The following is a 26,466-nucleotide window of genomic DNA, read 5'->3' on the forward strand; positions in this document are numbered from 1 at the left end:
TCTCTGTCCCTTATCTATGAGCTGGGAAGCTCTGCATTTCAGTGCTGATGGTGTCCCTGTGTGTATGTTCGTGTGTTTGTGTGTGTGTGTGTGTGCGTGAGTGTGTGTGTGTGTGTGTGTGTGCTGTTATCTACTTTCTTTCCTTAATGAGGACTTTGTAAACATCGTTCTGATACCAGCAGAAGCCCCTTCCTTGTTAGGGTGTTTTTTTGTTTGGGTGGGTGAGCCAGGGAAGATTTGGGCCTACTGTTTATTTGTTTTTCAAATGGTGTGGTTTGAGTGTTGAGCTACTGCTTCATTGACCATTTCTTTCATACAAAACTTGTTAAGCAGTCCTGATATTCTTGAGTGTGGTAGGATAGATATCTGCTGTGGCCACGAGTCATCAAAACAGGGAAGTTGAAATGAAATGAGGTGTGAGGAGCAATGGCCTCTATGTCTAGTTGACATATCTTTGTGGTGTTCATGAGTTTGATTTTAGAAATGATCAAAAGTCTATAATTGTTGAATGCAAAATTTAGAGTTTAAACCTCCCAGTGTATGATTCCCCATTATGCACATTGTCACATTTTTCCATCATTATATCACAAATTCAGGATCCATTTCTACAAAACAACATATAAGATATTGGGTTTTTTTTAACTATAATATCCCATATAGCAGACACATTTGAACCTAATTTTTTGCCCTTACGACTTAATGTACTGGCATGCATTGAAATCTGACCTGTATAAGGTGAACTTGTGGCTGAAATGAGACAGACTCACCTTGTGTCAGCAACATCAAACATTACAATCTCACTGTCTGTAACTGAGAACTTCTCAGTTCAAGTAGAACTTTAGTGCAATACAAGACATTGGTGAAGGCAACATGCATGTACACTTTGCAAATGAAAGCATTATAAACGTTGTCAATAAATCATGCTGTCCAAAGAAAAAATCTCCAAAATAGTAAATAGAAAAATCCTTTATTTCAATGAAACTCAGTGTAAAACGATTGGATTCCAAGTAATTTTGCAGCAGTTCTATTGGTCCATTCGTTGTGCAAATTTCACACAGCATGAAGAACAAATGATATAGTAAAATTAAAACAAATTACGAAAAAGGCAGTGTGATGATGGGAAATATTTCTCATCATAAAATTAAGGCTATTTCAGTTGTAAGGCTATTCCCTAGATGTTTTTACTTGTTTTTAAATAATCATGATTTTACAATACTGCAAGATAATTTTGCTAATTACTTAACATTTGTTACGACAAGCTTGAGACAATCAAAATGATCTGTCAGTAACTTCGAAAATATTTGACATGATTACCTAAAATTTCTGGTAAAATTAAATAAACTTATGTTCTGTAGAAGTGTCAATTAGAGAAATATGACATGTATCAACTTGGTATTTACATGATCAAAACATTTAGAAACCTTTGTTCATCTTAGAGCTGCTATTCTATTAAATGCAATTCTCGTTAACCATTGAGTGCCATAAAATGATCTGGCATCTATAAAAACAACCAACTTAATTAACCTAATGTTAAACCAAATAAGTACTATTATTTCATAAAAATTATACTATTCAATATTTGGTCATATTTTATTTTTTGCTTTTGCACGATGAATCTTGTTCCCAGTCAGTGGTTGGCTGATAGAGATGTGGCTCAAAAAAGTAGCAGTCCTTCAGTGGTGAATGTTGCTCCATGCTCACACATCAAGCAAACAGACCTTTCAGAAGTACCAGGAAGCCCTTATCACGGTCATTTGAGGGCTTATGAGGCCTTGCAGCTGGTGGAAATTTGCAGCAGAGTGCAGGGGAGTGTTGAAGCATCTGCCAGTGTGGCCCCACACAGAGAATGAAGCATGTCCAGCTGGAATGCTTTGTGTACAATACTAAAAAAACTATGTTGTTAGTACAACTTTGCAGATACTTTACACTTGCCTAGAACATTATTTTCTATGGTGCGAAGAAATTGTTCAAGGGATGTTTTATTCTTTCATACAGCCTCATGTTATAACCAGTATAAGACTATGTATGTTCATTGTTTATGACATATATCACTTAATATATTCCCACCAAGTCAACACGTGATTCAACTCATCACCACAAGGTCAGAAACATGGGCAGGAAATATGTATTTGTTTGTTCACTACTATTAATAATTATGCCATTCCCAAAAAACATACTTACCTATGAGTCTGGGGCGGTAAATACTTACATTTTATGGTTGTTGGGATAAGAGATAATACATGGTCAGACTGGACTGATTGAAGAATAATATTTAACATAGTATGGGATTCACACAAACGCTGTGTCAGACATACATCAGTCCAATCAATGTACATTGCTGGAGCATCAACTGGACTTAAGTTGAGCAGGAAAAAGAATGGCTAAACTAACACCTAATTATTTTTAAGAGTTACCTAAAAAGGGTGCAAATAAACTGAATCAGTTTAATTGGAAGATTCATTTAAACAAACAATTTAAAACAATCAGTTCTCTCAGGACACTTGAAATACATCCAATCAAATCCCAATGTATAAAATCTAGTCATAAAATTTCCTGCACATTAGTCTTGTTTCATTTGGATTTATGTCACTCAAAGCCACTTTGCAATGTCCCTTTCCTTTAAGCAGTTTTTTCAAGCTGATACTTTTGAACTTTTATTCAAGTTCAAATCTTGCAATACCCAGCAAAAAAGTCTTTATATTGTTTTCTCTAATTAATCTACAAAGATCTCCCACTTCTCCCATTTTTAGAACTTCAGAAACTACACGGAAAGCCTTTATATATTAAATATATTACCAGCAAAATTAGCAGGTCAAGGAAGAATCAATCAGGTCTTCATTTACAGTCAGTGGAACAAACTCAAGTTGTTGTTGGTGAAGGTTCATTTACATTTACATGATTAACAGTTTCACTGAAGTAACAGTACGTTTACTTCAGTATGGATTTAGGCTACTCACCTCTGAGAATAACTCCTGTCTCAGATTACTGTGAACAGGGAAAATACACCAGCACTTAATGAAGCAAAGGTCCAGACTGAGGACCAGATACGTGGAGGCTGCTTTATGTGCGTCTGATTAGAAATGACGTATAAGGTCAAAGATCACAGTGATGGACCCTCACATGGGTGTGTAGAGGAATGCTGACCCAGTGACCAAATGTTCCAAGATTCCTTTGCGTTTTTCTCTGCCTCTTTGTCTTTTGACACTCACTGAACACATTGGTTATCGCTGAGCGTGCCTGCTGCTGTCTCTGACTATGTACACACAACCGTCAAGAAACTTCTAATACAAACATTCCAGAACAATCTGAAATCTGTGTCATGGACAGAACACTGGATGTTTTCCTATTGATCTGGACAGGCACATCCTTCATACCTCAGGGCCTCATGTTTTTCTGTCATTTTTCAATCATTGTGACAGTTCTCAGGCATCCCACTAGCAAGCTTCCGTTCTTACGTAATATTTTCCTTGCATCTTCCCTGTTTACTTCAAGTGGAATGATAGCTCCCCGATCCCATGCTCTCTCATGCTCACTCTTTCTCATGCTCATTACAGTGTCCAGAAATTCTTCATATTTCTTTCTCACCCCAGCCAATTAAATATCTCCTTATCTAAAAAGAACTATTTTATATTAATGAAAAATGTGACAAATTTCCCAACAGCAAATTAACAAGTCAACATATATTTCCTAGGTATTATCTAGGTAGATGTAGCAAATCCAGTTTTCTCATTGGACAGGAACTCAGTTGTACTGAATGCTTAAAAGTGTAGATTAACTACAAACATATGTAAGAGGTGACAGTGGAGTTAACTAATAATGCTTTGATTTCACACAATTTCATGAGAAGGTGGCCTTCTGGAAGTCACATCACTGAGTGTGATGTAGTCTATGCAAGGGCTCTTTACTGAAAGAGAAACTGTAAAACTGCTACATAGTATATGTTAACACCTGTTACAAGCTACAAATAAAATATGTTTGTTTATTCATTCATTAAACCACTTATCCAATTCAGGGATGCTACCTGGAGTCACTTGGTTCAAGGCAGCAACACACACTGGATGAGCAGTCAAACATGCTGACTTTGTTTTAACTAGAACTTTGAGCAGAATGGCTTCACTAGAGGTAATTTAGTGTTAAGGAATCAGCATTATTTTAAAGGGTTTTATCACAAGTTGGTGTTTATGACACTAAATAAGGATCTAATTGTCACAGTTTGCCTGTAATCTAGCAGAGTATATATTCACCTTTGATTCTGAGAATGCTTTTCTGCAACCAAACTATATTATATATATATATATTGGCAGGAACATGATCAGGCTTTGCACTAGGATTTCCAAATGTATCTGTTTTGTAGGTTTGGTGACTTACTAAATAATCTGTTGCATTTAGTAATGGCATAATAATAGGAAATGTTATTCACACTGGACTAAACATATGTATGAAACCAGTCCTTGGCAAAAGAAAGTTTATTAAAATGTCTATTAAAAGCAAATCCTGAAATGAGATCACAGTCCAAAAGCATTTTTTCTCAACACTGGGAGACAGAGATACTCCGCACCAATCTTTGTGTGTTTATGAATACATCACAGACGTATTGTATATCGGTACCGGCCGATAATTTTTACATGCAAGTTAGAAACTTTATTATTAAAATTAAAGTTACCTCGCAGAGGAGACCTAATGTTCATAATCTAATGATATTTCATATATTAAAGTCCTTAATTTTTAAATAAAACTAATATATCAGTATATGTTTGACCACTGATGTTTGGCCAGATGCTTGGCCTCAGTGTATTTGTGCAGAACATGAGCCTACACTTGTAGCAAAAACAGTTCAATTTAGCACTGAAAAAAGGATACATACCTTTTTTTTTTGTTTTCCTATGAATGTTAGAACCGTTTTGAAATAAAAATTCTTTCCTTACAAGAAGTTTCCATCGTAGAGTAGGACCATTAATTTTTAGGGAAAAAAAAAAAACGTTCATTTCTGAATGTCTATAGTTCCATATGCAACCATTGGTTGCATTGAAACCAATGGTTCCTAAAGAACCATTTTAAGGTGAAATGAAACAAGTAGCAATATGGTCATCAAACCAAATTTAGATTCCATATTATGTGAGACAGTTTAGATTATAAAGAGATCCACAAGGATCTCACACATGGGCATGAAGTGTAAGGCAGCCTCGACTGAGGGCAGTGTTTTGGTGGTCCTAAGGTTGCCCACTTCTGGCTTTGTTCAGGAATTCCTGGATATCTCTGTCCAGGTGCTCATTGCGTCTTAGGGCTTCATCCCTGCTCCGCTCTGTGTTTCTCAGAAGAATCTCCAGGGCAGCTTTACAGCGTCGCTCTGCCTCCAAAGCTGACTGCAGTTCTGCTACTGTAGCACTCAACTCCTTGTTCCTCTGCTGCAGGCTAAACAGATACACAGAGACACACAACTTTATAAATTATTATCTCCTGGACATGGACATTCTTCAATGAAAGGACAACAATATCCATGACGCTTAATTCCTATCAATGAAATCAGCCCTGCAGAGCCAACACTGTAAAAACTGCAGTAGTTTCCCTAAAATAAAATAATCCCCTTAATGAACTTGTTCAACTTGTTTAACTATGTAAGTAAACCAAAACATGTAAAGAGTGACCAATAATCTATAATGGCGCAACTGATTTAATAATACACGGTATAGAATCCCACTCCCATACACCACCCCTGGATGCATTAATAACATCTAATATACTGGGAAGGCTTTATACTGTATACTGTAACCTATTGTAAGAAAGCAGTGCCCTAGATCTGCAAAATAATCCTAAAGGGCTTTAACCCAGGCTTGGCAGTGCGCATGGTGACCTTAGGCCCAAGTGCAGATGCTCTGGACTATAATATTTTATGCATATTTTTGGGTATATTCTATACTAGCTGATTTCAATAATTACAAGTGGTGTCTAGAAACCTTTGGGTTTTCATAGTTTTGGAAAGGGCCATCCTACCCATCCAGGAAGTAAGGCCAATTGTGCTCCCTATAACTCCCAGCCTTGGATGGCTGATGCACCTCTAGTCTTTTAATCTCCTGGTGAAAGGGTCAGTCCTTTTGGACCACGTGCAAAGTTTGATTACATGCCACTGGGGAATTATTGTAGTATTGTATTCCATAAAGATTGAGAATGGCTTATTCAGAATATACCTGGTGATGAGATCTTGTTGGTCAACTGTGTTATTATTCTGGGTTGCTGTAATATTCTGGGATGGAGGAATTCCAGCTGGGGGCTTTGATTTCTCTTCTTTGCCCAGGGTTGGTGCACTTTGCTGTGGACTGTCTGGCTGTTTGACCTTTGGGTCTGATTTTATTTCTGGAGGATCTGTGTTTTTAATCAGGACATTATTGCCCTTCATTTCTAAGGTGGCATCTTCAGCTCCAGTTTTCTCCTCTTTGCTTGGTTTTCCAGGGAAGACAGTAACCTTTTGCAGGTCCAGGATTTTAAAAATGTCTTCCGAAAGTGATTTCTCATCACTCTCTTCAAAACTCTCTGGCAGTCTGCTCCAGCGGTCCCAGGCTGGCTTTTGAGAAACTTTCCCCACACCTGGTGGGCCACCCAAGCTGGGCAGAGTCTGTGTACGTTTCCTGGGGCTTCCACACCATGCGTCCACCATAGTCGGAGATGATAAAGATGGAGAGGGTGGAGAGGTGGGTGAGAACTCTGATACTGCCTCAAATGATTGTCCCCTTCTCTCTATCTCTGGAGTATCCACTTCTTCTTCTTCTGGAGACTCAGACAGGGATGACACCTCACACTGTGAAAATCAAAGGAAGTGATTGGTGAGGAGAAATAAATTAGCAGCTGATATTATAAAGGAGCTCCAGAGGATGATTCAAGAGATCTATCGAGACTAACTATGTATGGGTAATGACATATACTTGGCTAATTTAAGAAGTTCAATTTAAAAAAGTATCTGAATAAGGTTTCGGGAAGCTCAGCGGAAGGGTAAACAGGGTTTCTTCATATTGGAAGTAAACCGTATGCTTGCTCAGTTATGAATGCACGAGTGCCACTAGAAAGTCTGTCTAATCTGAAGTCCAGTCAAGATGAGGGGGTGCTGCTGAGCTTGTAATGGACTTGTTTGGGACGACACTTATAAATACAAAGTAATTATTTGAAATATAATTAAATTATTTCATTTGTATGAAATATAATGTTCCATTACTCAATTTCCTTTCATTTTGCAAATGTGCTCAATCTTCATTACTAGAATGTTTTCAAAATTTAGGGAAAACAGCAACAGTTCAGACTGGCCGAAGCTGATTTCAAGCTTTATAATAAATTCAAGTTTTCCTAGAAGTAGAAGAGTAGAGCTCAATTTAGAATGGGTATTTGTTCTGGCCCAACATGAGTAAGTTCTTTAAAGTCCCGCCTGGAACCTCAGTTAAATATTTTTCCAACCCACACTGTGTAGTCAAGTCAAGTCATATTTGTTTATATAGCCCATTTTAAAGAGTCAGCCAAAGTGCTGCACTATAAAATCAACTAACAAAACATAAACAGATAAAATTGTGAGAAAAAAAAAACACATAAAAGAAATAAAACCAATAAAAAAGATCTAAGAACAAAATATTGTGGACGACCTACTGATGGCAAGACAGCATAATCAAGGCAGAACAAATGACTGAAATATCTAAAAAGACAGAAAAACGCCAGAGAGAAAAAAAAGTTTTTAAGTTGGATTTAACAATCTGTTTTGTAGGAGATTGCTTAATGAAAAGTGGGAGGGTGGGGTTTAAAATTGATGTACTCCATATAGTTGTAAATGTCATTTAAATATTTCAAGTAATGAAGACTAATGAGGTAATGAGGACCACATTTGCAAAATGAAAATATATTGAGTAATAGAAAAGCATATTTCATTCAATATTTTCAATAAATTATTTCAATAAATTATTTATTTATTTATTTATTTATGTTACAAGGGTGATCATTCTACTTAATGGACCTTTTCTCAATTACATTTTATTATTAATCAGTGAAGCTTTAAATATAAATTGCTGTGCAAGTGTGTAGATGTGAACAATCTCTTAAGTTGACCGTTAAGTTTACCAAAGTGGGGAGTGAGTCGGAGATCATGGTGCACTACCAGCGGAATTCAACGGTGGGTTACACCAGGACTTCACTAACACAAAGGATGTTTGGTGGAAAAGCTCTAAGGGTTTTAGGGCCCCATGTAAACTAAATTGTTGGTGCACTTATTTACAACCCTCATTCCAAAAACGGCTGGATACTGTAAAATGAAAATACATATAACATGGAAAAAAAAAAACAGAAATATACAGTGGAATAATTTGCAAATCTCATATATCTCTCTTTTATTCAGAACAGAACATAGAACACATATTGAAAGTGAAACAATTTACCCTTTAATGAAAAATATAAATTAAAAACTTATTTAGAACTTTTAAATTTATATTTATTTACATTTTATACCACCTCCCTGCCTTTTTGGTCCTCCATACAAAACAAGCTTCAGCAGAATGATTATATTATTTTTCCACAATTAAATTATTTTCATCACATGAACCCAATGACATCCTGTGAGAGAAACAGTGGCTGCACGTTTCAGTTAAAATATAAAATTTACACCAGAAAGACACAACTTTCAAATTACCTCTTCTTTCTACAATTATTGTGTTGATAATGTGCATCAACTCCACATAGGAGCACTTTGTAGTTCTACAAACAGTTAGTACAAAACCCAGAGTGTTCTCTCACACTGTTCACCCTGTTCTTCAATGGTCAGGACACCTACAGGACCACCACAGAGATATAATTTGTGAGTTGGACTACTCTCAGCTGTGACACAGATGTGTTAGTGTTGTCTTAATTCGTGTTGCACTGAGTGAGTGGGTCAGCTTTTTAAATACATAGTGTTACTGTTGGACCTAGAATAGTCCATAGACCAAAAACTTTGTAATCACTGATGAGGATTAGAGAATGAACAATACAAATTGCAGCAGCAGATGAGCTACTGTGTCTCATTTTACATCTACAAAGTGGACCAATAAAGTGTGTCACATAGAGTGGACAGCGTGTGGGCACTGTGTTTAAAAACTGATCCACTCATTCTAGGGCAACACACTAATATACTGCCACCGCATCAGGGCTGAAAAGTTTCCACCACCCATGTGATACCTGCTATGTTGTGGTCCTGTGGGTTCCTGTTTATCGAAGAATAGGTTGAAAATGGACTAAGAATGTATGCACAGCAACAGAGGAACCACAGTTGGTATTTGTAGAACTACAAAATGGACCTGTATTGTTGATAAAATTACATCTTTGTTTCCACACTTAATGTTTTGATTAATGTATATCAGATATATAGATCTGCAAATGTTTGAACTTTCCTGGTAAATGTACAAATTCTACTGATGTTTTTATATGAACGTAAATATAAATCTCAATATAAACACTTTTACACATTTTAATTCACAAATATTTTGTTTTTTGCTAATTTGTATATTTTCTAATTATATTTGTACTCCAGTATACATGTATAACATATTTCATATTTTTACCCCAATATATTTACTAATATTAAATCCTGCACCAAAATTAGGAATTTTCTTCCTCTAGGGCCCAAACCTTTACATTTGTTAGGATTTTAGTTAAGAATTACAATAGCATTACCCCACAAAAAGGAAATTTATATAAACCATGGCTCAGTGTCATTGTGGTCAATTTGATTGATTAATTCTGTCACCAAAGGCACCCACTGAAAACTGCTACGACTACACTGAAGATCTCAGTTGTAGAAAATGTAGAGGCAGTGTGTGAAGCAGTCCTTACCTCTGCAGATTCCCACCCAACAAAGCTGCGTGGATTACTGGCTTTCTGACTTTTTGTCTTTTTGCTGGGAGGAGGAGATGGAGGCACATCTTTAGAGGCAGGAAAGAGTAGCTCATGATGCCTAATCATCACTGTCATCACCTTCTGGATCATAGGAGTCCCTGAGACAGAGAAAGAGGGACAGGAGTGTGTATTATGCGCGAGTTATTTTAATATAGTTTTGTGGAGAGATATGAATTGTTTTCAGAACTGGAAGTTCTCATAAACCTTTCATTCCTCATTGCCCTCTACCAACTCAGTAGAGTCATAACATTTCACATGTGTCAAAGCTGAACAGATGATAGTCTTATAATTGTATTTTAATGTGTTCCTGCAGAAGAGGCTTTTTTTCAATTTCTACACAACGATTTTATTTCTATTAAAATAAAAATAACAGTGCTCCTGAGTGGTCCAGCAGTCTAAAGGTGTTTTTCCACCGCATGGGTCCGGCTCAGCACACTTGAAGCTTGTCGAAAATGGTGACAGTGACATCAGAAAAAAACGTTTCTTACAAGAATCACTGTCTTTGAAAACCACAAGAACTGCGTGGGTAAAGTTAGGTGCCGTTTGCTCATGATGTATTTGCATGCTGTTTTAGTTTTTTGGACTAAACACGGCTCCGTGCCCCAGTTCTCACAGATCAGTTTTACTAGTTGCACTTTTGGCTTTTCAACTTTCGTTGGCCAATGGCCCAAGAAGCTTATAAACCTCTTCAAAACACATCGAGGTAAAGACACAAGCTGCCGTTGTGAGTCTGATAAAAATAAACAGGAACGCTGCTGTAATTTAAGAGATTTTACAAGCGGTGGTTTGTGCTGGATTTGAATGAGCTCTGCGTTTTGTGGTGATTGACATAGCTCTGGCAAATCAGTGCTCTGCAGGGTTTACACATCACCATTTAGTACCTACTCTGCATGGCTGGAACCCCGAGCTAGCTGGGACTGAAAACCTACCCGGTTCCAGGGACATGGTACCAGATTTGGCCAGTGGAAAAGCAAAAGAGCCATGCTGAGTCAAGCAGATTTGTGTAGGTTCCATGCAGTGGAAAAGCACCATAAGAAATGGCCCTATCACCAAGAGATTGCAAGTTTAATCCCCAGCCATCAGTGGCCTTAGCACAAATCTTCAGACACTCCTATGACATGTGAATTTGTTCAGTAGTGTTCCACTGGTGGCTGTTTAAAAAGAAGAAGCCAGTTGACCACAAATGCCTTAAGGGAAGTAACTTTACCTGACCAAAAATGGTGGCTTAGCTTTCAGTCTTGGGAGAAATAATGAGGGATATAATTGGCAACAGCTAATAACTGGATTGAAAATAATCAACCAAAATTGGGGATTAACAATAAAATAAAAAAATATGTGGATGCAAATTGGTTCCAAAATCACCAGTTTAACCATCTCTGCTGCAAGAATAGCTTCTACCCATCAGAGGAGGCTTTAGACTAGATGTCAAAACATCTCTGTGAGGTCAGATACTGATGTTAGAAGATTAGTTCTGCATCACAAACACAAAGAGCTTAAACTTGCAGCTTGTTTGCTCACCCTTCATCATGCTGATTGCGTCCTCAACCTGTGGTTTAAACAGGTTCACTCCCATCACTGTGGCCAGGTTCTCCACACTCATTTTGTTCACCTTTGAGTGCTGTTGCACTTCAAAGAGGAATCTGCATACAAAGATACCAGTTCCAATGACACAACATTAACACAAAAGACCAGCCATTGTATTTACTGAGTATACAGACTCTTATGTGTAAATTCAGACATACCTGCATGTGTAACTCAGAAGGTTGTAGTTCACTTTCGGAAGTAGGCTGATCTGTTTCTCCAGATTCTCCCTCCCCTATGTGGTAAAACAGATTGCAACACATTGGAAGCGCTTACATGAGAATTAGTGTCCTACAAGGATAACAACAAAATAGTATCATGCAGTTTATCACAGAACAGTACGACCAGTGAGTCATTTCCTTCAGTGATTCATTGTTCATAGTTTCAATATAGCCGTAACACGGGCACCTTGTCGCCAGAATGTATCTGATGCCGCACCATTGCAAACTACTGTACTGTGTACACTAAACTAAATTGGTTTTAATAAGAAAAACAAAGTAATTTGATTATTCATTTCATATGAGTTGCACTTTAAAAACAACAACAACAAAATGACAGTCTCTGCTCTTTGCTCATTTCTGGTGCTACAAATTACTGACTACATTTTAGTTTACACTCACATCTGTACAATAGCTTTTGGAAATGTGAAAACAGGGTGGTCTTTGGTTATCAGTCTGTCCTGTGATTATCTTGTATTTTGACATTAAAAGCTTTTTGTCCTTAAATTTAAACAGCCTTTGATTATTTTTAAAAGTGACATAAGATAACTTAAGTTGTTCAACTGTCTAAGCATGTCACAGGCATTGGAGTCAGGGGTACAAATGTTTAGGATTTTTTTGGCCTCAGATACTGTACAGTGTTGTTACAGCTGTGAACTGCTATATTCTGCTTGGGAGTCTAACATGATTCTCACAAGCAATCCTCAGTCTCAGTCCTGGAAATTCAGGCTCCTGAGCACCAGAGGTGATACTGTACATTCTGTAATTAAAAACAAACTTTAAGTAAACATTTCAAATATGTTTTCTTATTATTTTTTTCCTCCAACAAATACTTGTAATTTTATTACTAGATTTTAAAAAATCCTTATAATATTCAATTAATTATACGTCAGTTTCTCCCATGATTTTATATTTAGGAGAAGAGACATATGAAAACTACAGAACTTGGGTATGAAGGGAAAGCCAGTGATAAGCTAGGAAATATTGTAGAAGCCACTGCCTTGCCAAACCGTTCCCCACACATGTCCTCAATTTGTTCTGAACCAAATGAATGTTCCACAGAATATGTCTCCTTTTTAAGTGTCCTTTAAAAGGGAATTCCTCAAGGTTTATTTATAGATTAACTCAAGTAAAGAATCTGAAGCTAAACTTTACCTGTAAGAAGAATAATTTTACATTCTTTAACTACGAGACTTGTGTATTCAAGTCTGAGGCAGGTGCCCAATGATGTTTGCATTGTATTTAGTTACTTATACATAAAGACAAGAAGAAAACATAGTAGAATGGGTCTCACTGTCGCTGTTGTGGCATCCAGCGTCAAGGTGCTGTCCAGAAAGTCCTGGTACTGAGTCCAAGGAACCACAGGCTCAGGCAACTCCCTCAAATACAGCTTGAGTAAGGACGCCACTGTGTGGACATCAGTATCACTGCAGACAACAGAAAAACCACATTGCGATTTATTAAATACTCAGAAAGCCAGGCTGAAGAGGCAAAAATGACTGTTTGCATCAAGTATGTCTTATACATGTCCAAAGGTAACTAGACACACCTTGAATTAATTACACTATTTTAAAGTGCCCCCATTGCTCCAATCAATTTCACACACACAATGTTCTGTAGTTTTTATAGAAAAGCATTGACCCATAGACTGGGATGCTCTGCAGGGGCCAACACACATGTGACTAGGCCCTAAGGTCACTATAACCAACATGTAGTGTCCAAAATCATTACCAGACCTTGCTAGTGTTGTTGTGGGCTGAATGCAATCAAATATACACAGCAAAGTTTCAACATCCAGTCTAAAGCCTTTGCAGAAGTGTGGCACCTGTCAGTGCAGCAAAGAGGAAACAAACTACTAATGAACATTTTGAGCAGCTGTAAAAAGATTTGGACATACAGCCACATGCAGACGTTTGGACACCTCTGGTCAAAAGATAGTTTGGTGATTTTCTAACTTAAGATAAGATGAAATGTTCAGCAGGGAACAAAATCATTTAAACAAATTTTATTTTGCAATTTCTATTTACTTACTGAGTTACATCAAAGTGGAATAAGCCATCAACAATTAAACAAGCTATAACATTTGGACAGGCTAGATTTCTTCTGTTATATTACTCAATATGTTAAACGCAGCACAAAGAAGGTAGCTGTTAATTAAAATATATAGAAAGTGCCGTATGTGAACACATTGTGACAGTGGCACTGAGTGGGGATGGGGGTGTCTGTGTGTGTGCATGTGTGTGCTTGATGTAAGGTGATTAACATGGGAAGAGCAGTATCCATGGTCAGTGAGGCTTGTATTGTGGTGGATAACGGCTCTGCCTCCTCTGCTCAGTCCTCCTCTTACCTCAAGCCCAAATACTACCATTACTATATATATTACCAATACTACCCTTGCTTCCCTTTCTCTACTTGTGCCCTTTTGAGGGCATGAATGAAGGTTGCATGTTTGCGTAGTAGCAGTGTCTCAATACCCATCTTCCAAGACCCATCTTCTGTTAGAGCTCCGTCCTTTCAGGACTGAAAGTGGGTTGAAAGTCTACATGGAATCATTAGGCACAAGGCAGGAACATATCCTGGAGAGGGCAGTCTATCACTGGGTAAAATATTGACAATATAAAAACCACATACACTATTTTTTAACACTAGAATAAGTAAGTTCAGTTGTTGGGTTCAAGTCCACCTCTGGGTGACTGTCTGTGAGGAGCTTGGTGTGTTCCCCTCCTGTCTGAGTGGGTTTCCTCCGGGTGCTCCGGTTTCCTCCCATGGTCCAAAAACACACGTTGGTTGGTGGATTAGTGACTCAAACGTGTTCGTAGGTGTGAGTGAATGTGTGTGTATTTGTGTGTATGTGTTTCGCCCTGTGAAGGACTGGCACCACCTCCAAGGTTTTTCCTGCCTTGTGCCCAGTGATTCCAGGTCGGCTGCAGACCCACTGTGACCCTGAACTGGATAAGTGCTTACAGACAATGAATGAATGAATGAATGAATGAATGTGCACTGGGACACACTGACATATAATAAAGTATTAATTAGTATATACGGCACGATGGTGCAACAGGTAGTGTCGCAGTCACACAGCTCCTGGGACCTGGAAATTGTGGGTTCGAGTCCTGCTCCGGGTGACTGTCTGTGAGGAGTTGGTGTGTTCTCCCCGTGTTCGCATGGGTATCCTCTGGGTGCTCCGGTTTCCAAAAACACACGTTGGTAGGTGGATTGACGACTCAAAAGTGTCCGTGAGTGAATGTGTAAGTGTGTGTTGCCCTGTGAAGGACTGGTGCCCCCTCCAGGGTGTATTCCCATCTTGCGCCCAATGATTCCAGGTCGGCTCTCGACCCTGAACTGGATAAGCACTTAAAGATAATGAATGAATGAATAATTAGTATATAATAGTTTTAGTACAGTTGTACTACATGCATTAGGAAATTAGAGTGTAGACAGTATATTCTACTACAGTACATTACTGAATTATGTGAACATTATAACCATGTGCATATTATACACTTTGGTGAAGTTGTGGGGTGGTTTAGTTTGCAGTTCCGTTTTATTCAATCAGGTATTTGAACTCCACAGCTTTGGGGAAGAAGCTTTGTGAATGTCTGATTGTGTTGGCTTTAATGGCTCTCAACATTCTACCAGAAGGGTGTGGCTGGACGAGCTAATTTCCAGGACAAATGTGGTTATTATCATGTCATTTGCCATTAGCACCTATTTTAAATATTCTTAACATTTCTTAAAGGAGAAATCAGTCATTTTTTACAAACTGATTATTGACAATTTTTACAAACTGCTTTGTAGTCTCTGAATTAACCTGTTTGTGCTTCATATAGAGACTATCCAATATGTTTATAGCCATGATTACATGGGTTTAGCATAGAATTAGACACATCCAGGTCACTAGGTGGTTTAATTTTTATTATTATTATTTATTTATTTATTTTTAAATTGTGTAAGAATCACGACTGATTGTTCCTTTAAGGAAAAGGAAACTAACACTAAGGCTTGTTAGATTAATGTGGCCATATAGATGGGAAGTGCTTGGGTTATCCTGAGTGCTACAATAATCAATTTAAAATAGCAAAGCTTTTTGATTGAGCTGTTTAGTGAAGTATATGCATGCGTGTGTGTGTGTGTGTGTGCTCAATAGTGATAGAGGATACACCTCAGTTAGAACAGGATGTGGCTGGACCACATATCTCTGATGTGAAGCTGTGAAAGAAATCGTGTTTTTGCAGCTGTCCCTTTTTCACTCTTTCTCTGTCTCTCTCTCTATCTCTCTTTCACTAGGTTTTATTGAGAAGGATTAACACCTTTTCTGCTCTCCTAAAATTACAACTGTCTCCAGAGAAATTTGAATGACTTTTTCCACAATTTCACATATATTACACTGATGTCGGGCACAGTATATATTATTACATTTTGCTGTAATGTTGTATTTAGCCATAATGATAATGATTGCAGAAGGCTGCAATATGCAAATGATCCCTCACCGTTTACGCATTCTCTCAAATCACAGTTCCAAATGAGTAGTTATGTATGTTTCCTGATGAAGTAAGATTTTCATGTATTCCAACAAGTGAAGATAACTTGAGTCAAAACACAGTTAGCCGATCTTCAACCGTTCAGCAGTTTAAACACAAAACCCATTTATTGCCTTTACTGTTCATCCCTAAACTCAGTCAGATTCACTGCTTTGTTTTTGGTATAAGATGAAAAGCCCGCAAATCTGAATCACAAGTATCATACAGAGGATTTCAGAATATGGAAAGACAGATTGGTATAACTTTACGGTGGTAGAGCGAGCTAATTTCCTGAACACATTACGCCTTACAGAAGCTGAGAACGAAAAATTGCTGTTTCATTTCCATACCAGGAAATGAGCACTCACTGCCTTACAAAGTGTGCAGCAACTTACAAATCATTTGATCTCAGCACAGTAACACAGACATGTCAGGCTACTAAGAAGAGCTTTATGTTTAGTTCATCTGTCTCTTTAGAAAAAGCCCATGTGGCATTATTTAGAGGTATGTTAAGTGCAGAGATCACTAAGAGAAGTGTTCTTTATTTATATGTCCTAAACATGGAAATGGGGTCCTAAAACCAAACAAATTTGTATCTGCTGGAGTAAAAAAAAATGCATTAATGCATAGTCAGGCAGCAATCTGAAAGTGGTAATTGAACTGCATTGAATTGCATTAAAATATGTTATGTCAATGTTTAAAGAAAATCAAATTATGATTAAATTGTCCAGTTTCTAAATGGAAATTACCTAAAAAAGTATCTTTATCTCATCCTCCTTAATAAAAATTGTCTTTTGTCGCTGCCAAAACAATGCACCTGGTTTTAAAGAACGGAGTCGATTGTGGATTCAGTTACCTGGGAAATGATGGCCTCTCTCCAGCATCGAAGGCCTCTCTGAAGTGTTTGACCTGGTTCTCCTGACCTGGCAGACGGAAGATGCCTTCTTCGTCTAGGCCATGCTCCTTGATGAACTCTGCACACTTCTCCACCAATATAGGCACCAATCGAGGTCCAAGCTTCTTCTCATAGGCCAAGATGTCCGATATGTTTCTCCCAAACACTGTCAGAAAGAATGGCCCACCACCCAAAAAATATCTGGTCAGTATTTTTTTTGTCCTATATTGGTTAGGTTGATGAATGGGGTAGAGAGTAGCTACACCTTTATGCAGCAAGAGAAGGGCAGTGTATAGTCTTTACCCAGCATGCAACAACCAAGTTTATCACTAACCACTGGGAATCACACTGGAACCAAACAATCCCAAATGATAGACTCGACATTGGTATAAGCTAACGGTATCGTAACAGTTCAGCCAGAGAATAGGAGACAAATGCAGTGAAAGAATAAATGTCCCCATTCTCAAATGGGTAGACAAATTACATTGCCTTCACTTGACAGAAATCCAGTTCTGACCCAAAATAGCAACAACATAAACAGAGGTCTTACAGTCATAGCCATTTCATTAGATATTAACTTTGGTTAATACCTAATATTTCAATATTAAATGTGTCTATATTCATGCTTTTACTACAACAAGGATAATTTCCACACTTCAGTATTAGACATTGTTCAAGAAACTCCAAACACTTTCAGTGAGGCTGAGGTCTGGGGGCTTGTCTTTTGTTCTGACAATGCCAAAAGGTTTTGTTTGAGTTTAAAAGTTTCTTCCTTTTATCAATTTTCTTTTCTCAGTTAGAATTTTTTACGGCTTCACATTCTTTCAGACTCACAGTGTTTTGCTATTGCAGCGGAAAGATGTAAAGAGAAACCAGTGTTTTTAAAGATTTGAAACAACAGTGGAGATTGTTCTTGTCCTAATTCTCCAAAATGAAAGCATTAAGTACTCGTTGCAAAAGTTTTGATGGTCTACAAATGATTTCATGTTACAAGAAAGTTTACTCTTGTAACTCAAATAGTTTCCTCTGACTGTCCCCTTTCTTACATGAGTGGATCTTATAACCAATCACCTCAGAAAAATGTCATAAGTAAATTATTAACTTGCACATAATTGTTAGTTTTAATGGGAATAATGTAAATTAAGATTTTTCACTCTAACAGTTGCACATCTGGTCTAAGAAAAGTACAAGTATGAGTCTTGGTCCTTCATATTTGGAGAGCACATTTGGATAAACAAAACTGAGACTTGTCTTGACTTGAGCAAATATTTAAACTGACTGGCTTATAGACTTTTGTGTCTATGTTATTTGAGATTGTGTATGAATGTATGTATATGTGCATATGTGTGTGTACCTGCACTGGTAGGTGCTCCAATAGCTCGGCGGATCAGTCGGACCCACTCTTCCATCTCACTCTGGCTGGAAGCCATGAGAACGTAGTTGTCCTTTTCGCGGTCCCCATTACTACCTACACACGTACAACACACACGGCAGAACATAAGAAATATTACAGTACACACTGCATGAGTGTAGAATGTATTAAACCCTGAATGGAGTGTTGAAGCAACCCACTGCTCCTCTTACATCAAGGCCACTACGGTTGAGAGATGGTCCGAATCTATTGCTTTTGTTAAAGACATGTTGGCTGATTTGTGACATTGTATGTAGTGTGTTACATTCTTTCACTCTTTTTCCCCGTTTTCTTCCTCCCTTCCATGTGCATCTTTGTTTCTCTTTCTTTTTCGTGTTTGTTTGTCTGATGTGTTGAAAAAAATCATAATAAAATATATTCACAAAAAAAAAACCCTGAAAGGAGGTTTAATACTTTACATATAAAAAGTAGCAGTTATATGCACAGTCATAGCAGAATATTATGACCATCTCCTTGTTAAAGCACTTGCTCTCAAATCTCTCAACTCCATTGTACAAAGGATCACTTAGAATTTTTAGTCCATTTGTTGCCCTGCATACTTTGTTTCTTGTTGTTTCTTTCTCCCTGTGGGACACAGCAGTGTTGTTGGAGTTTTTAAACCCCTCAGTGTCACTGCTGAACTGAGAATAGTCCTCCAACTAAAAACATCCAGTCAACACTGTACTATGTGCAGTGTCCACTGACCATTGATGAAAGACTTGAGTACCATCACAAACTCTGCAGCAACAGATGAGCTTCTGTCTCTGACTTAACAGTTACAGTGTGGACCAACAAATTGTGTGTAACACTGTATGGACACAATGTATGTATTGTATGGACACAATGTTTAAAAACTCAAGCAGTACTGTGGTGTCTGAGCACAACACACACACACAAACCACCACCACCACATCATTGTCACTGCAGCGATGGAACAAATGCACTACCTAAATCACACCTGCTCTGTGGTGGTCCTGACCATTAAAGAACAGAATGAAAAGCTGTTAATAAATTATAAAGAGCAACAGGTGGGCTACAGTTTGTAATTGTTAAACTACAGTACTGCTGTGTGATCACTGGAGCTGACAGAAACAAGGAGGTGGTGGTTTAAAATTCTCTGATGCTTATTTTCATGTGAAGTCAGTTTTAGTAATTTAGTCATATTAAAACTTTTACAATATTGTATTGTTAATATCCCTCTAGTCCACACTTGAAATTTAGCATGATGACCTAAATCTCTTATGCAGATGCGCCCCAGTCTTCAATTTTGTGCTTTTCTCAGGAGGTTATACAGATAATGTGTTCATAATTAGAGGTCTGTGTCTAGTATGTGTGCAAGTAGCTGAATTCATTAATTATAAGTGGTGTCTACAAACTTTTGGAAATATATAATGTAGTACTGTGTCAGACCCTGTTCCTTAAAGCTAGGATAAGTGATTTAGCTTAAAAGGTTTCTTTGTTATATTTCTCGAAATACTCTTAACATCCTGATGGCAGCCAGTAAGTTTAAAGATCTGATGACATAAAGAAAGAGATTTGTTGTGTATATTAGCAAAAAAACAGCAAAAACTGTAAATGTTTCATCCAATCTTTTATATTGGACCAACCACAAATAATAATATTATTATTATGTGACTCACACCAGAACTACATGTGTATTCATTTGCACATGCGTGGCTACATACATACATACATACATACATACATACTATCACCACTTAAAGCTGGAAAATGGCAGAAAAATAGATGATGGCACTAAAGAAACCAAAGTAAGTGGCAGAGATGATAGTCAATAAAAAAATTTGGATTAAGCCAGAGGCCAACCAGAGTGGAGCTTTCCAAAAGGTGGAGCACAGAAAGGCATGGCAAGTAATGCAGCAAGTAGCTGTTTTTGTACTAGACAGCTAATTATCATTTATCTTCAATTTATCATTTTGTGTATGTGAGATTTGTGTGTGTGTAAAAGTTAATTTTCAGAGTTATGTATCCAAAATAGCTGCTTCTTTGCAATGCCGTCAGCTAACTTTCTGGCTGTGTTTATCCTGTTCGTGATCTTCACTGTAGCTTGAGCAGATGTTGGTTAGTACTATGTATCTTATGTTAAATACATTACATTGGTAAGCTATATATATCGGCTTTGAACAAGACAGAGTTGAGGTGGTGCAGCTCGCTGGCTTATCTGTGTTTATTTATGGGCACGACAAATATTCTCTCTGCAGTGTTCTCTCTGTGTTTACTAATTTCTGTGTAATACATTCACATGTAAATTGGTGGAGTGGATTTGGAAAAAGGGCTGAAAGAATGGGCTGGGTCTTTTTATTAGGATTTCTTTTCAACACCACCCACACTGACTGGTTTCAACAAAATCACCTACCCTTGTTTTAATAGGACAGACTCCTGTGCTTAGAATAAAACACAATTAAAATAATAAAAATACTATTCAGAAAAATGATTTTATTTATAATGCACCTTTCATTTAGGTGAAAATTTCAAGGTACTATGATGCTGTGACATCATACAGCAACAACAGGACAATAGGGCACAGAGACAAAGGAAATGTTTAAAATGTGCAGTGCTGCATCTTTTGGAAAGTGTGCTATGTAACTGAAGAGGTCAATCAAATGCACTGGTTGAGATAACTGCACTACATTTTATAGACTACAATATCAAAAGTAAGCAACAAGATCTTGGACTAGAGTTCATAAGTGGAGTCCAGGGTGTGCAAAATGAGTACATAAGGCAGCAAAATCAGGTCAAGAGCCTGTAATAGAGTTTGTTCAGGAAGTGGGGGAGGAACAAAAAAACTCTTACGTGGGATGATTTCAAAGATGAATTTGTCGTCTGTGTTTGATGGCAGTTCGTTCACTTGACTTGCCAACAGCTGTATAGTTCCCTAGAAACAGATCAGAAAATAGACGTAGTTCAACAACAGAAAAAATGCATGATTCTAAACTTAAGCTATACCATGCATGAGAATTGAGCCTTATGGGGGTGGCTTTAAGTCAAGTCCATGACTATATTCTCCCTTCAGTGGGAAATCACAATTCAAAATGTTGTGTAGTCCAGGACTAGGCTTAATCCCTGTCTGGGCAAATATGTTTATCTGTTCAGTTACTAATTATGTAAAGCTGCTTTGTGGCGACATCAGTTGTAAGTCTAAAGTGAAAAATATGTAATATTTTAACCCACAAAAATCCTTCTGTGGTCTCTTTTACTGCATTTATTAGTGCTTTGACCCTGTTCTCTCACTTGAGTTATGTATAACTTATCTTAAATGACACTGATAGCAAACGGTCTTTATAAGTTAGCAAGCATTTTTAAAAGTCTCTTGTGATGTTTTATATCAGCAAACCTATCTTTGTGGAGAGTTATAAGTTTTATTCACAATGAGGGTTTTCTGAGGTTCACCCCTCATTGCTTGCTAGCAGCTTCACAAGGTAGGTTATAATATTTCACAGAGAGGGAGCCAATGGATATTGACTGGCCAAATTAGGGAGTGGCAAAAAACTTTCAGTTTGTTAAGTAATTGTACCAAAGATATTGTTTATAGTGGGTTTGAGGATACCACATCAACTTCCACCTACCCACAAAGATTATTAAGCTCGGAAATTACACATAACTGCCTACAACATGTTACTCCAGCTGACTCTCTGAGATCTTGTCCACTAGTTGAGATGGATAAATAACCTACTAAAAAGCATGAATAAGCTAGCTCCATCAGTCTTGTAATTTGAAGTTTTTCAAATTGATAATTACTTCAGCAACTGCTTACATAAATTAGGAAGTTATCTGGGTCACATTACTACAGTGTGGCTTGAGTAAACTGACTGCACACTAATGTAGCTGGAAAATGTACTGCTAGTTAACTAGCTACTAAGTCACTTGCCACCTACACTAAAATCTAGTACAATTATTGGGGTTAGTGTACATCTTTAAAATAGTCCATATATTTATTGTTAGGATATCGTTGCAAGGGAATTAAAGGACTTATCACAGATAAAGAACAATCATTTCTCTAAAAGTAGAATAAAACAGTATTACTATATATAAACGAAATTGGCTAGAAATAAGCTAAATATACTCTTTCAGCATTCTCAAATATTGACCAGTTGTAACTTGTTCAGAAATAATTTTGTAGTGTAGATTTTGTGTAGTTTATCATTTGTTGGACTAGAAACGTTTATATGTCTACTTTTACTCTTGTTCAATTTCACTGTACAGAAAGTGAATATGCACTTAATTAAAACTGAAATATTTATGCATCTCACTGATGTATAATTAATATATATTGCCAAAAAAAAAAACAGATGTTTCTAAACAAACTCAGAGACTTTTAAAACATCAGGAAGTACTCTAAGTTAAGTTCACACAACGCCTACATAAGATTTTTATGAGAATGAACATAAACCTGTACTGCTGTATTTCTTAAGGTTTGTTCCACCACACAACAGTTGCCAAAACACTTGTTGAGGTGAAACAACTACTACTAATACAAAACAACAAAGCCAATATGACCAATGATGTTTGTAGGAGCAGTGCTTGTATAATTGTTTATGTATGCTCATATCAGTTATGAAATACTAATGTAGGTTTCATGCAAGTAAGGGTGCTAATTAGATTGGATATTTAATATATTTGTAGTGTATTAGTACACTACCACTGTGTTGGTGCCCTGTACCTTTAATTTTTTAATTAAAAAACAATTTTTTTACAATTTATTCTAAATGTAGGTTTTATAATTGTGTTGATTTCATAGTTTCTATTTCATCTCCAGGATTTCTTTCATTTTTAAATTTTACTAATATTCACCTCTCCTGGATAAGAAAGCGTCATGTAACTTTAGATGTATTTAGTCACTGCAAATTAATAATATTTGAACTTAGTTGCAGAGTTTACATTTACAGATACGAGACATCTATTTTCAATTGAAAGACAAGGCTCTCGCGAAATGACTCACGATTGCAAAATTCTCCCATATTTTTGATAGGCCATATGCAGTATGTATGGAGTCATTGTCCATCTTGTTTTCTGTCCCGGTACATTGCTCCATTTATATTTCCTTTGATAACATGCAATTCCTCACTACTGTGCAGAGAAACCACCTCATATTCTGATGCTTTCACTGTCTTGCTTTAATGTGTGCATGGTGTGCTTCAGCTCATATTAACACCTTCTCCATCTCCAAAAATGACAAACTGAATCACTGCCATAGAATTAGTTTCTCTGAACAAGATACAACAATCTAAATGTGCTATTGTATATGCACATTTCTGTGATTCTTATTTTTAGCTGAGGGGTTTTCCATACGATGCAGGAGATGACTAAAGTGCATTCCATTGCTTCTGACTCTCTGTGAAACTGTGGTTCCTGCCATTTTCGGGTCACCCTGAAACTATTTCTAAGCAAATGCCAGCTTCTTTCTTCCTCATCATTAGTCAGTGAATTTATTTATTTATTTATTTATTTATTGCCTGTTGCATTAGTTGTGGTGGTTCCATTGACTTTTAGTTGAGTATTACTGAATCAATTGTACTGACTGCCTTTGCTTTTTCTCTCTAGCATTTTGCATTTCAACAAATATTTGTTACATGGTAGCTTCCCAGGGAATAATTTTGTGTATTAAGATAAAAGGTGCAGTGAGAAATTGATTTTTATTTTAAATCTACATATTTATGTATATAAGAGTCTTAATACATTTCGTTCAATGTACCTATTTCACTTTTTAAATATACATTTGTTAATACTTAAATATGTATACTTTGTGCACATTTATCAGTACAAGTACAAAGATATTACACATGAATATCTGAAGCTTTGCTGCCCTTAGTCAAAACTGGTTTTGCTGGTTTATCTCATCTCATCTCATCTTTACAAACAACAAAACATTCCATTTGATCAAGAGAGTTCAGGCATGGTCTGGAGGTATTTTAAACAGCAAAAATGGAAGTGCCAAAATTCTTTTTTCCATTTAATTGTACATACAGTATCTAAGCAATTATTTCTCACCTCTCTCTCTTTCTCTCTTACCTGTATTGTGCCCTCTTTGTCATCCTTATGGTAGGTCAGGGTGTTCCCTCTGAGCACAAAGTAGCAGGGTTTCCAGTTCTTTACAATGGACCTCTGCTTCTTTAACCAGCCTTTCTTCAAAGGCTTCTCCATCGATCTCCTGATGGATCCCGGAGCCCCTTCCCCTGGCACCACGCTTTTGGACCTCGCTGAGTGAAACCCCACAAATACCCACAGGAGGCAAAACAGAGATCAAAAGTGAGTTTAGATTAAGGTAAAATACTGCACTGCTTGCTCTGCCACTGTCTTGTTTCAGTCTGTGCAACACAGCAGAAAGTCTGTGCATTAACCGTTGATATTTTTATCAGGCGAACAGAGCCTCCACAGCAGCTCATAGTGGTGGACTGGTAGGAAATGCAGTGACCCCAGCAGCTTCCTGCTTAACCCAAACGCTTCAAGCCAGCTGAGATTGTTCTATTATAACACACACCCATTACATAACTCTAAGCAGCTAGTATTAAAAGGGCTACTCAATTTAACCCTTTAATAATGCAGCTCATTCAGAGTCAGTTAGCTCTGGCTCCTTTACATCATTCAAAACTGCCCTGATTTCTGTCTTTATTGTTGCATGCACTATGATTAAGAAAATGTGTACACACATTGAGAAAGAAATTCACATGGCTATGGCATCACTTATTATAGATTAACTTCATCAGAGGATCAAAACCTAAAAATCTACCAATGTTCAGGTTTGTCAGATTATTATTTACATACCAAAACAAACAGAACCATACAGCAAACATCTATGATAATATAGGAGATACATTTTTCATGCCCAGTTTCCAACATACATATGCCTTCAGTTTAAATATACTTAAATATGCTTAATATACCTAAATATATTACTCTTTTTAAGTCTAATATATGTAAGTGGGCTCTTTTATTGATAGCTGTTCTGCACTGTACAAAACCCGTCTTGGCCCAAACACTCCCTTATAGCTTCAGTGCCAAGTACAGGGCTAAACTGCAGTAAGCTGTGTTATATCTGTAAATGCATTTATTTTGTGACATCACAAAAACAAAACTGTTACTGTTTGAGGTTTGCTATTCTGATAAACAATGCATTTTTGGAGCATAATAAGTCTAACTGGATTTAGCATAGTGCAGAATCTGAATTGAAATTATGACATGGTATTTTTGACGATCGTTTTTAAATATGACTCGACTAAACACAAAATAAAGCTCAGAAAAGTTCAGCAAGTTCAGCCAGCTTTAAATAGCCAAAGGAGGCCAAGAACAAGGATGTATGAGCCAAGGCACAGAGAGAACGAGCAACAAGGCATAAAGAGATGACAGAAGGGGAGAATAAAAGATGAGAAAAGCTCAGGGAGGGTCCCAGAGGGATTACCACCCAGCTGGGACTAATCAAGTGTCCTTACTCTTTTGTAGTTCAGTTTCACTTTGCTGGCTGAGTTTAAAGGAGGGAAGTAGGGAGGGGTCGAGGAGGGGGCGGGGGGTGGTGGGACGTTATGAGTTAGATAAACAGGATGTTGCTGCATCATCCACCACCTAAGTAGCTGTGTTTGAAAGGTCCCCACCTAACATTTGTATTTCTACTCTATTTACAGAGCATCTTCCTTCACTGAGTGGATATCTACTTTTCACTCTGCAACTTCCAAGGCCACACATACTGTCTGCAGTTTAATACCCCACATGCGTCCTTCTCTCGCTCTCTCTCTCACACACACAGGCCTCTGAGGACCACTTAGCGTGTGTGTGGGTTGGGGGGGAGAGAACAAAAGTGAGAGTTCAAACCACAAACTCATCATTTAGGCAGTATAGAAAGGCAGAGAGATAGGTGATGGATTACAATCACTGCACTTCCATGTCAGCCTTAAACCAGATGATATCAAAAGTTAAAGGGGCTGTTTATCTCTC

At 37.4% G+C, this 26,466-nt stretch overlaps 1 protein-coding gene across 1 annotated transcript in view; it reads right to left on the reverse strand.

Annotated features, from left to right (window-relative positions):
* Positions 1 to 4,458: 4,458 nt before the first annotated feature.
* The window catches only part of LOC136676972 (rho GTPase-activating protein 25-like), a 32,927-nt gene continuing 10,919 nt past the window's right edge, over positions 4,459 to 26,466 (reverse strand). The window contains exons 3-12 of the mRNA XM_066654297.1: positions 24,550 to 24,737; positions 21,334 to 21,415; positions 18,466 to 18,579; positions 17,073 to 17,277; positions 12,991 to 13,123; positions 11,640 to 11,713; positions 11,416 to 11,537; positions 9,835 to 9,995; positions 6,186 to 6,793; positions 4,459 to 5,412 (exon numbers count right to left, since the gene is read on the reverse strand). Coding sequence (XP_066510394.1) covers positions 5,211 to 5,412; positions 6,186 to 6,793; positions 9,835 to 9,995; positions 11,416 to 11,537; positions 11,640 to 11,713; positions 12,991 to 13,123; positions 17,073 to 17,277; positions 18,466 to 18,579; positions 21,334 to 21,415; positions 24,550 to 24,737 — 1,889 coding nt within the window. The 3' untranslated portion in view covers positions 4,459 to 5,210. The remainder of the gene's footprint in view (positions 5,413 to 6,185; positions 6,794 to 9,834; positions 9,996 to 11,415; positions 11,538 to 11,639; positions 11,714 to 12,990; positions 13,124 to 17,072; positions 17,278 to 18,465; positions 18,580 to 21,333; positions 21,416 to 24,549; positions 24,738 to 26,466) is intronic.

This window comes from Hoplias malabaricus, chromosome X2 (genome assembly GCF_029633855.1).
Source record: "Hoplias malabaricus isolate fHopMal1 chromosome X2, fHopMal1.hap1, whole genome shotgun sequence".
NCBI lineage: Eukaryota > Metazoa > Chordata > Actinopteri > Characiformes > Erythrinidae > Hoplias > Hoplias malabaricus.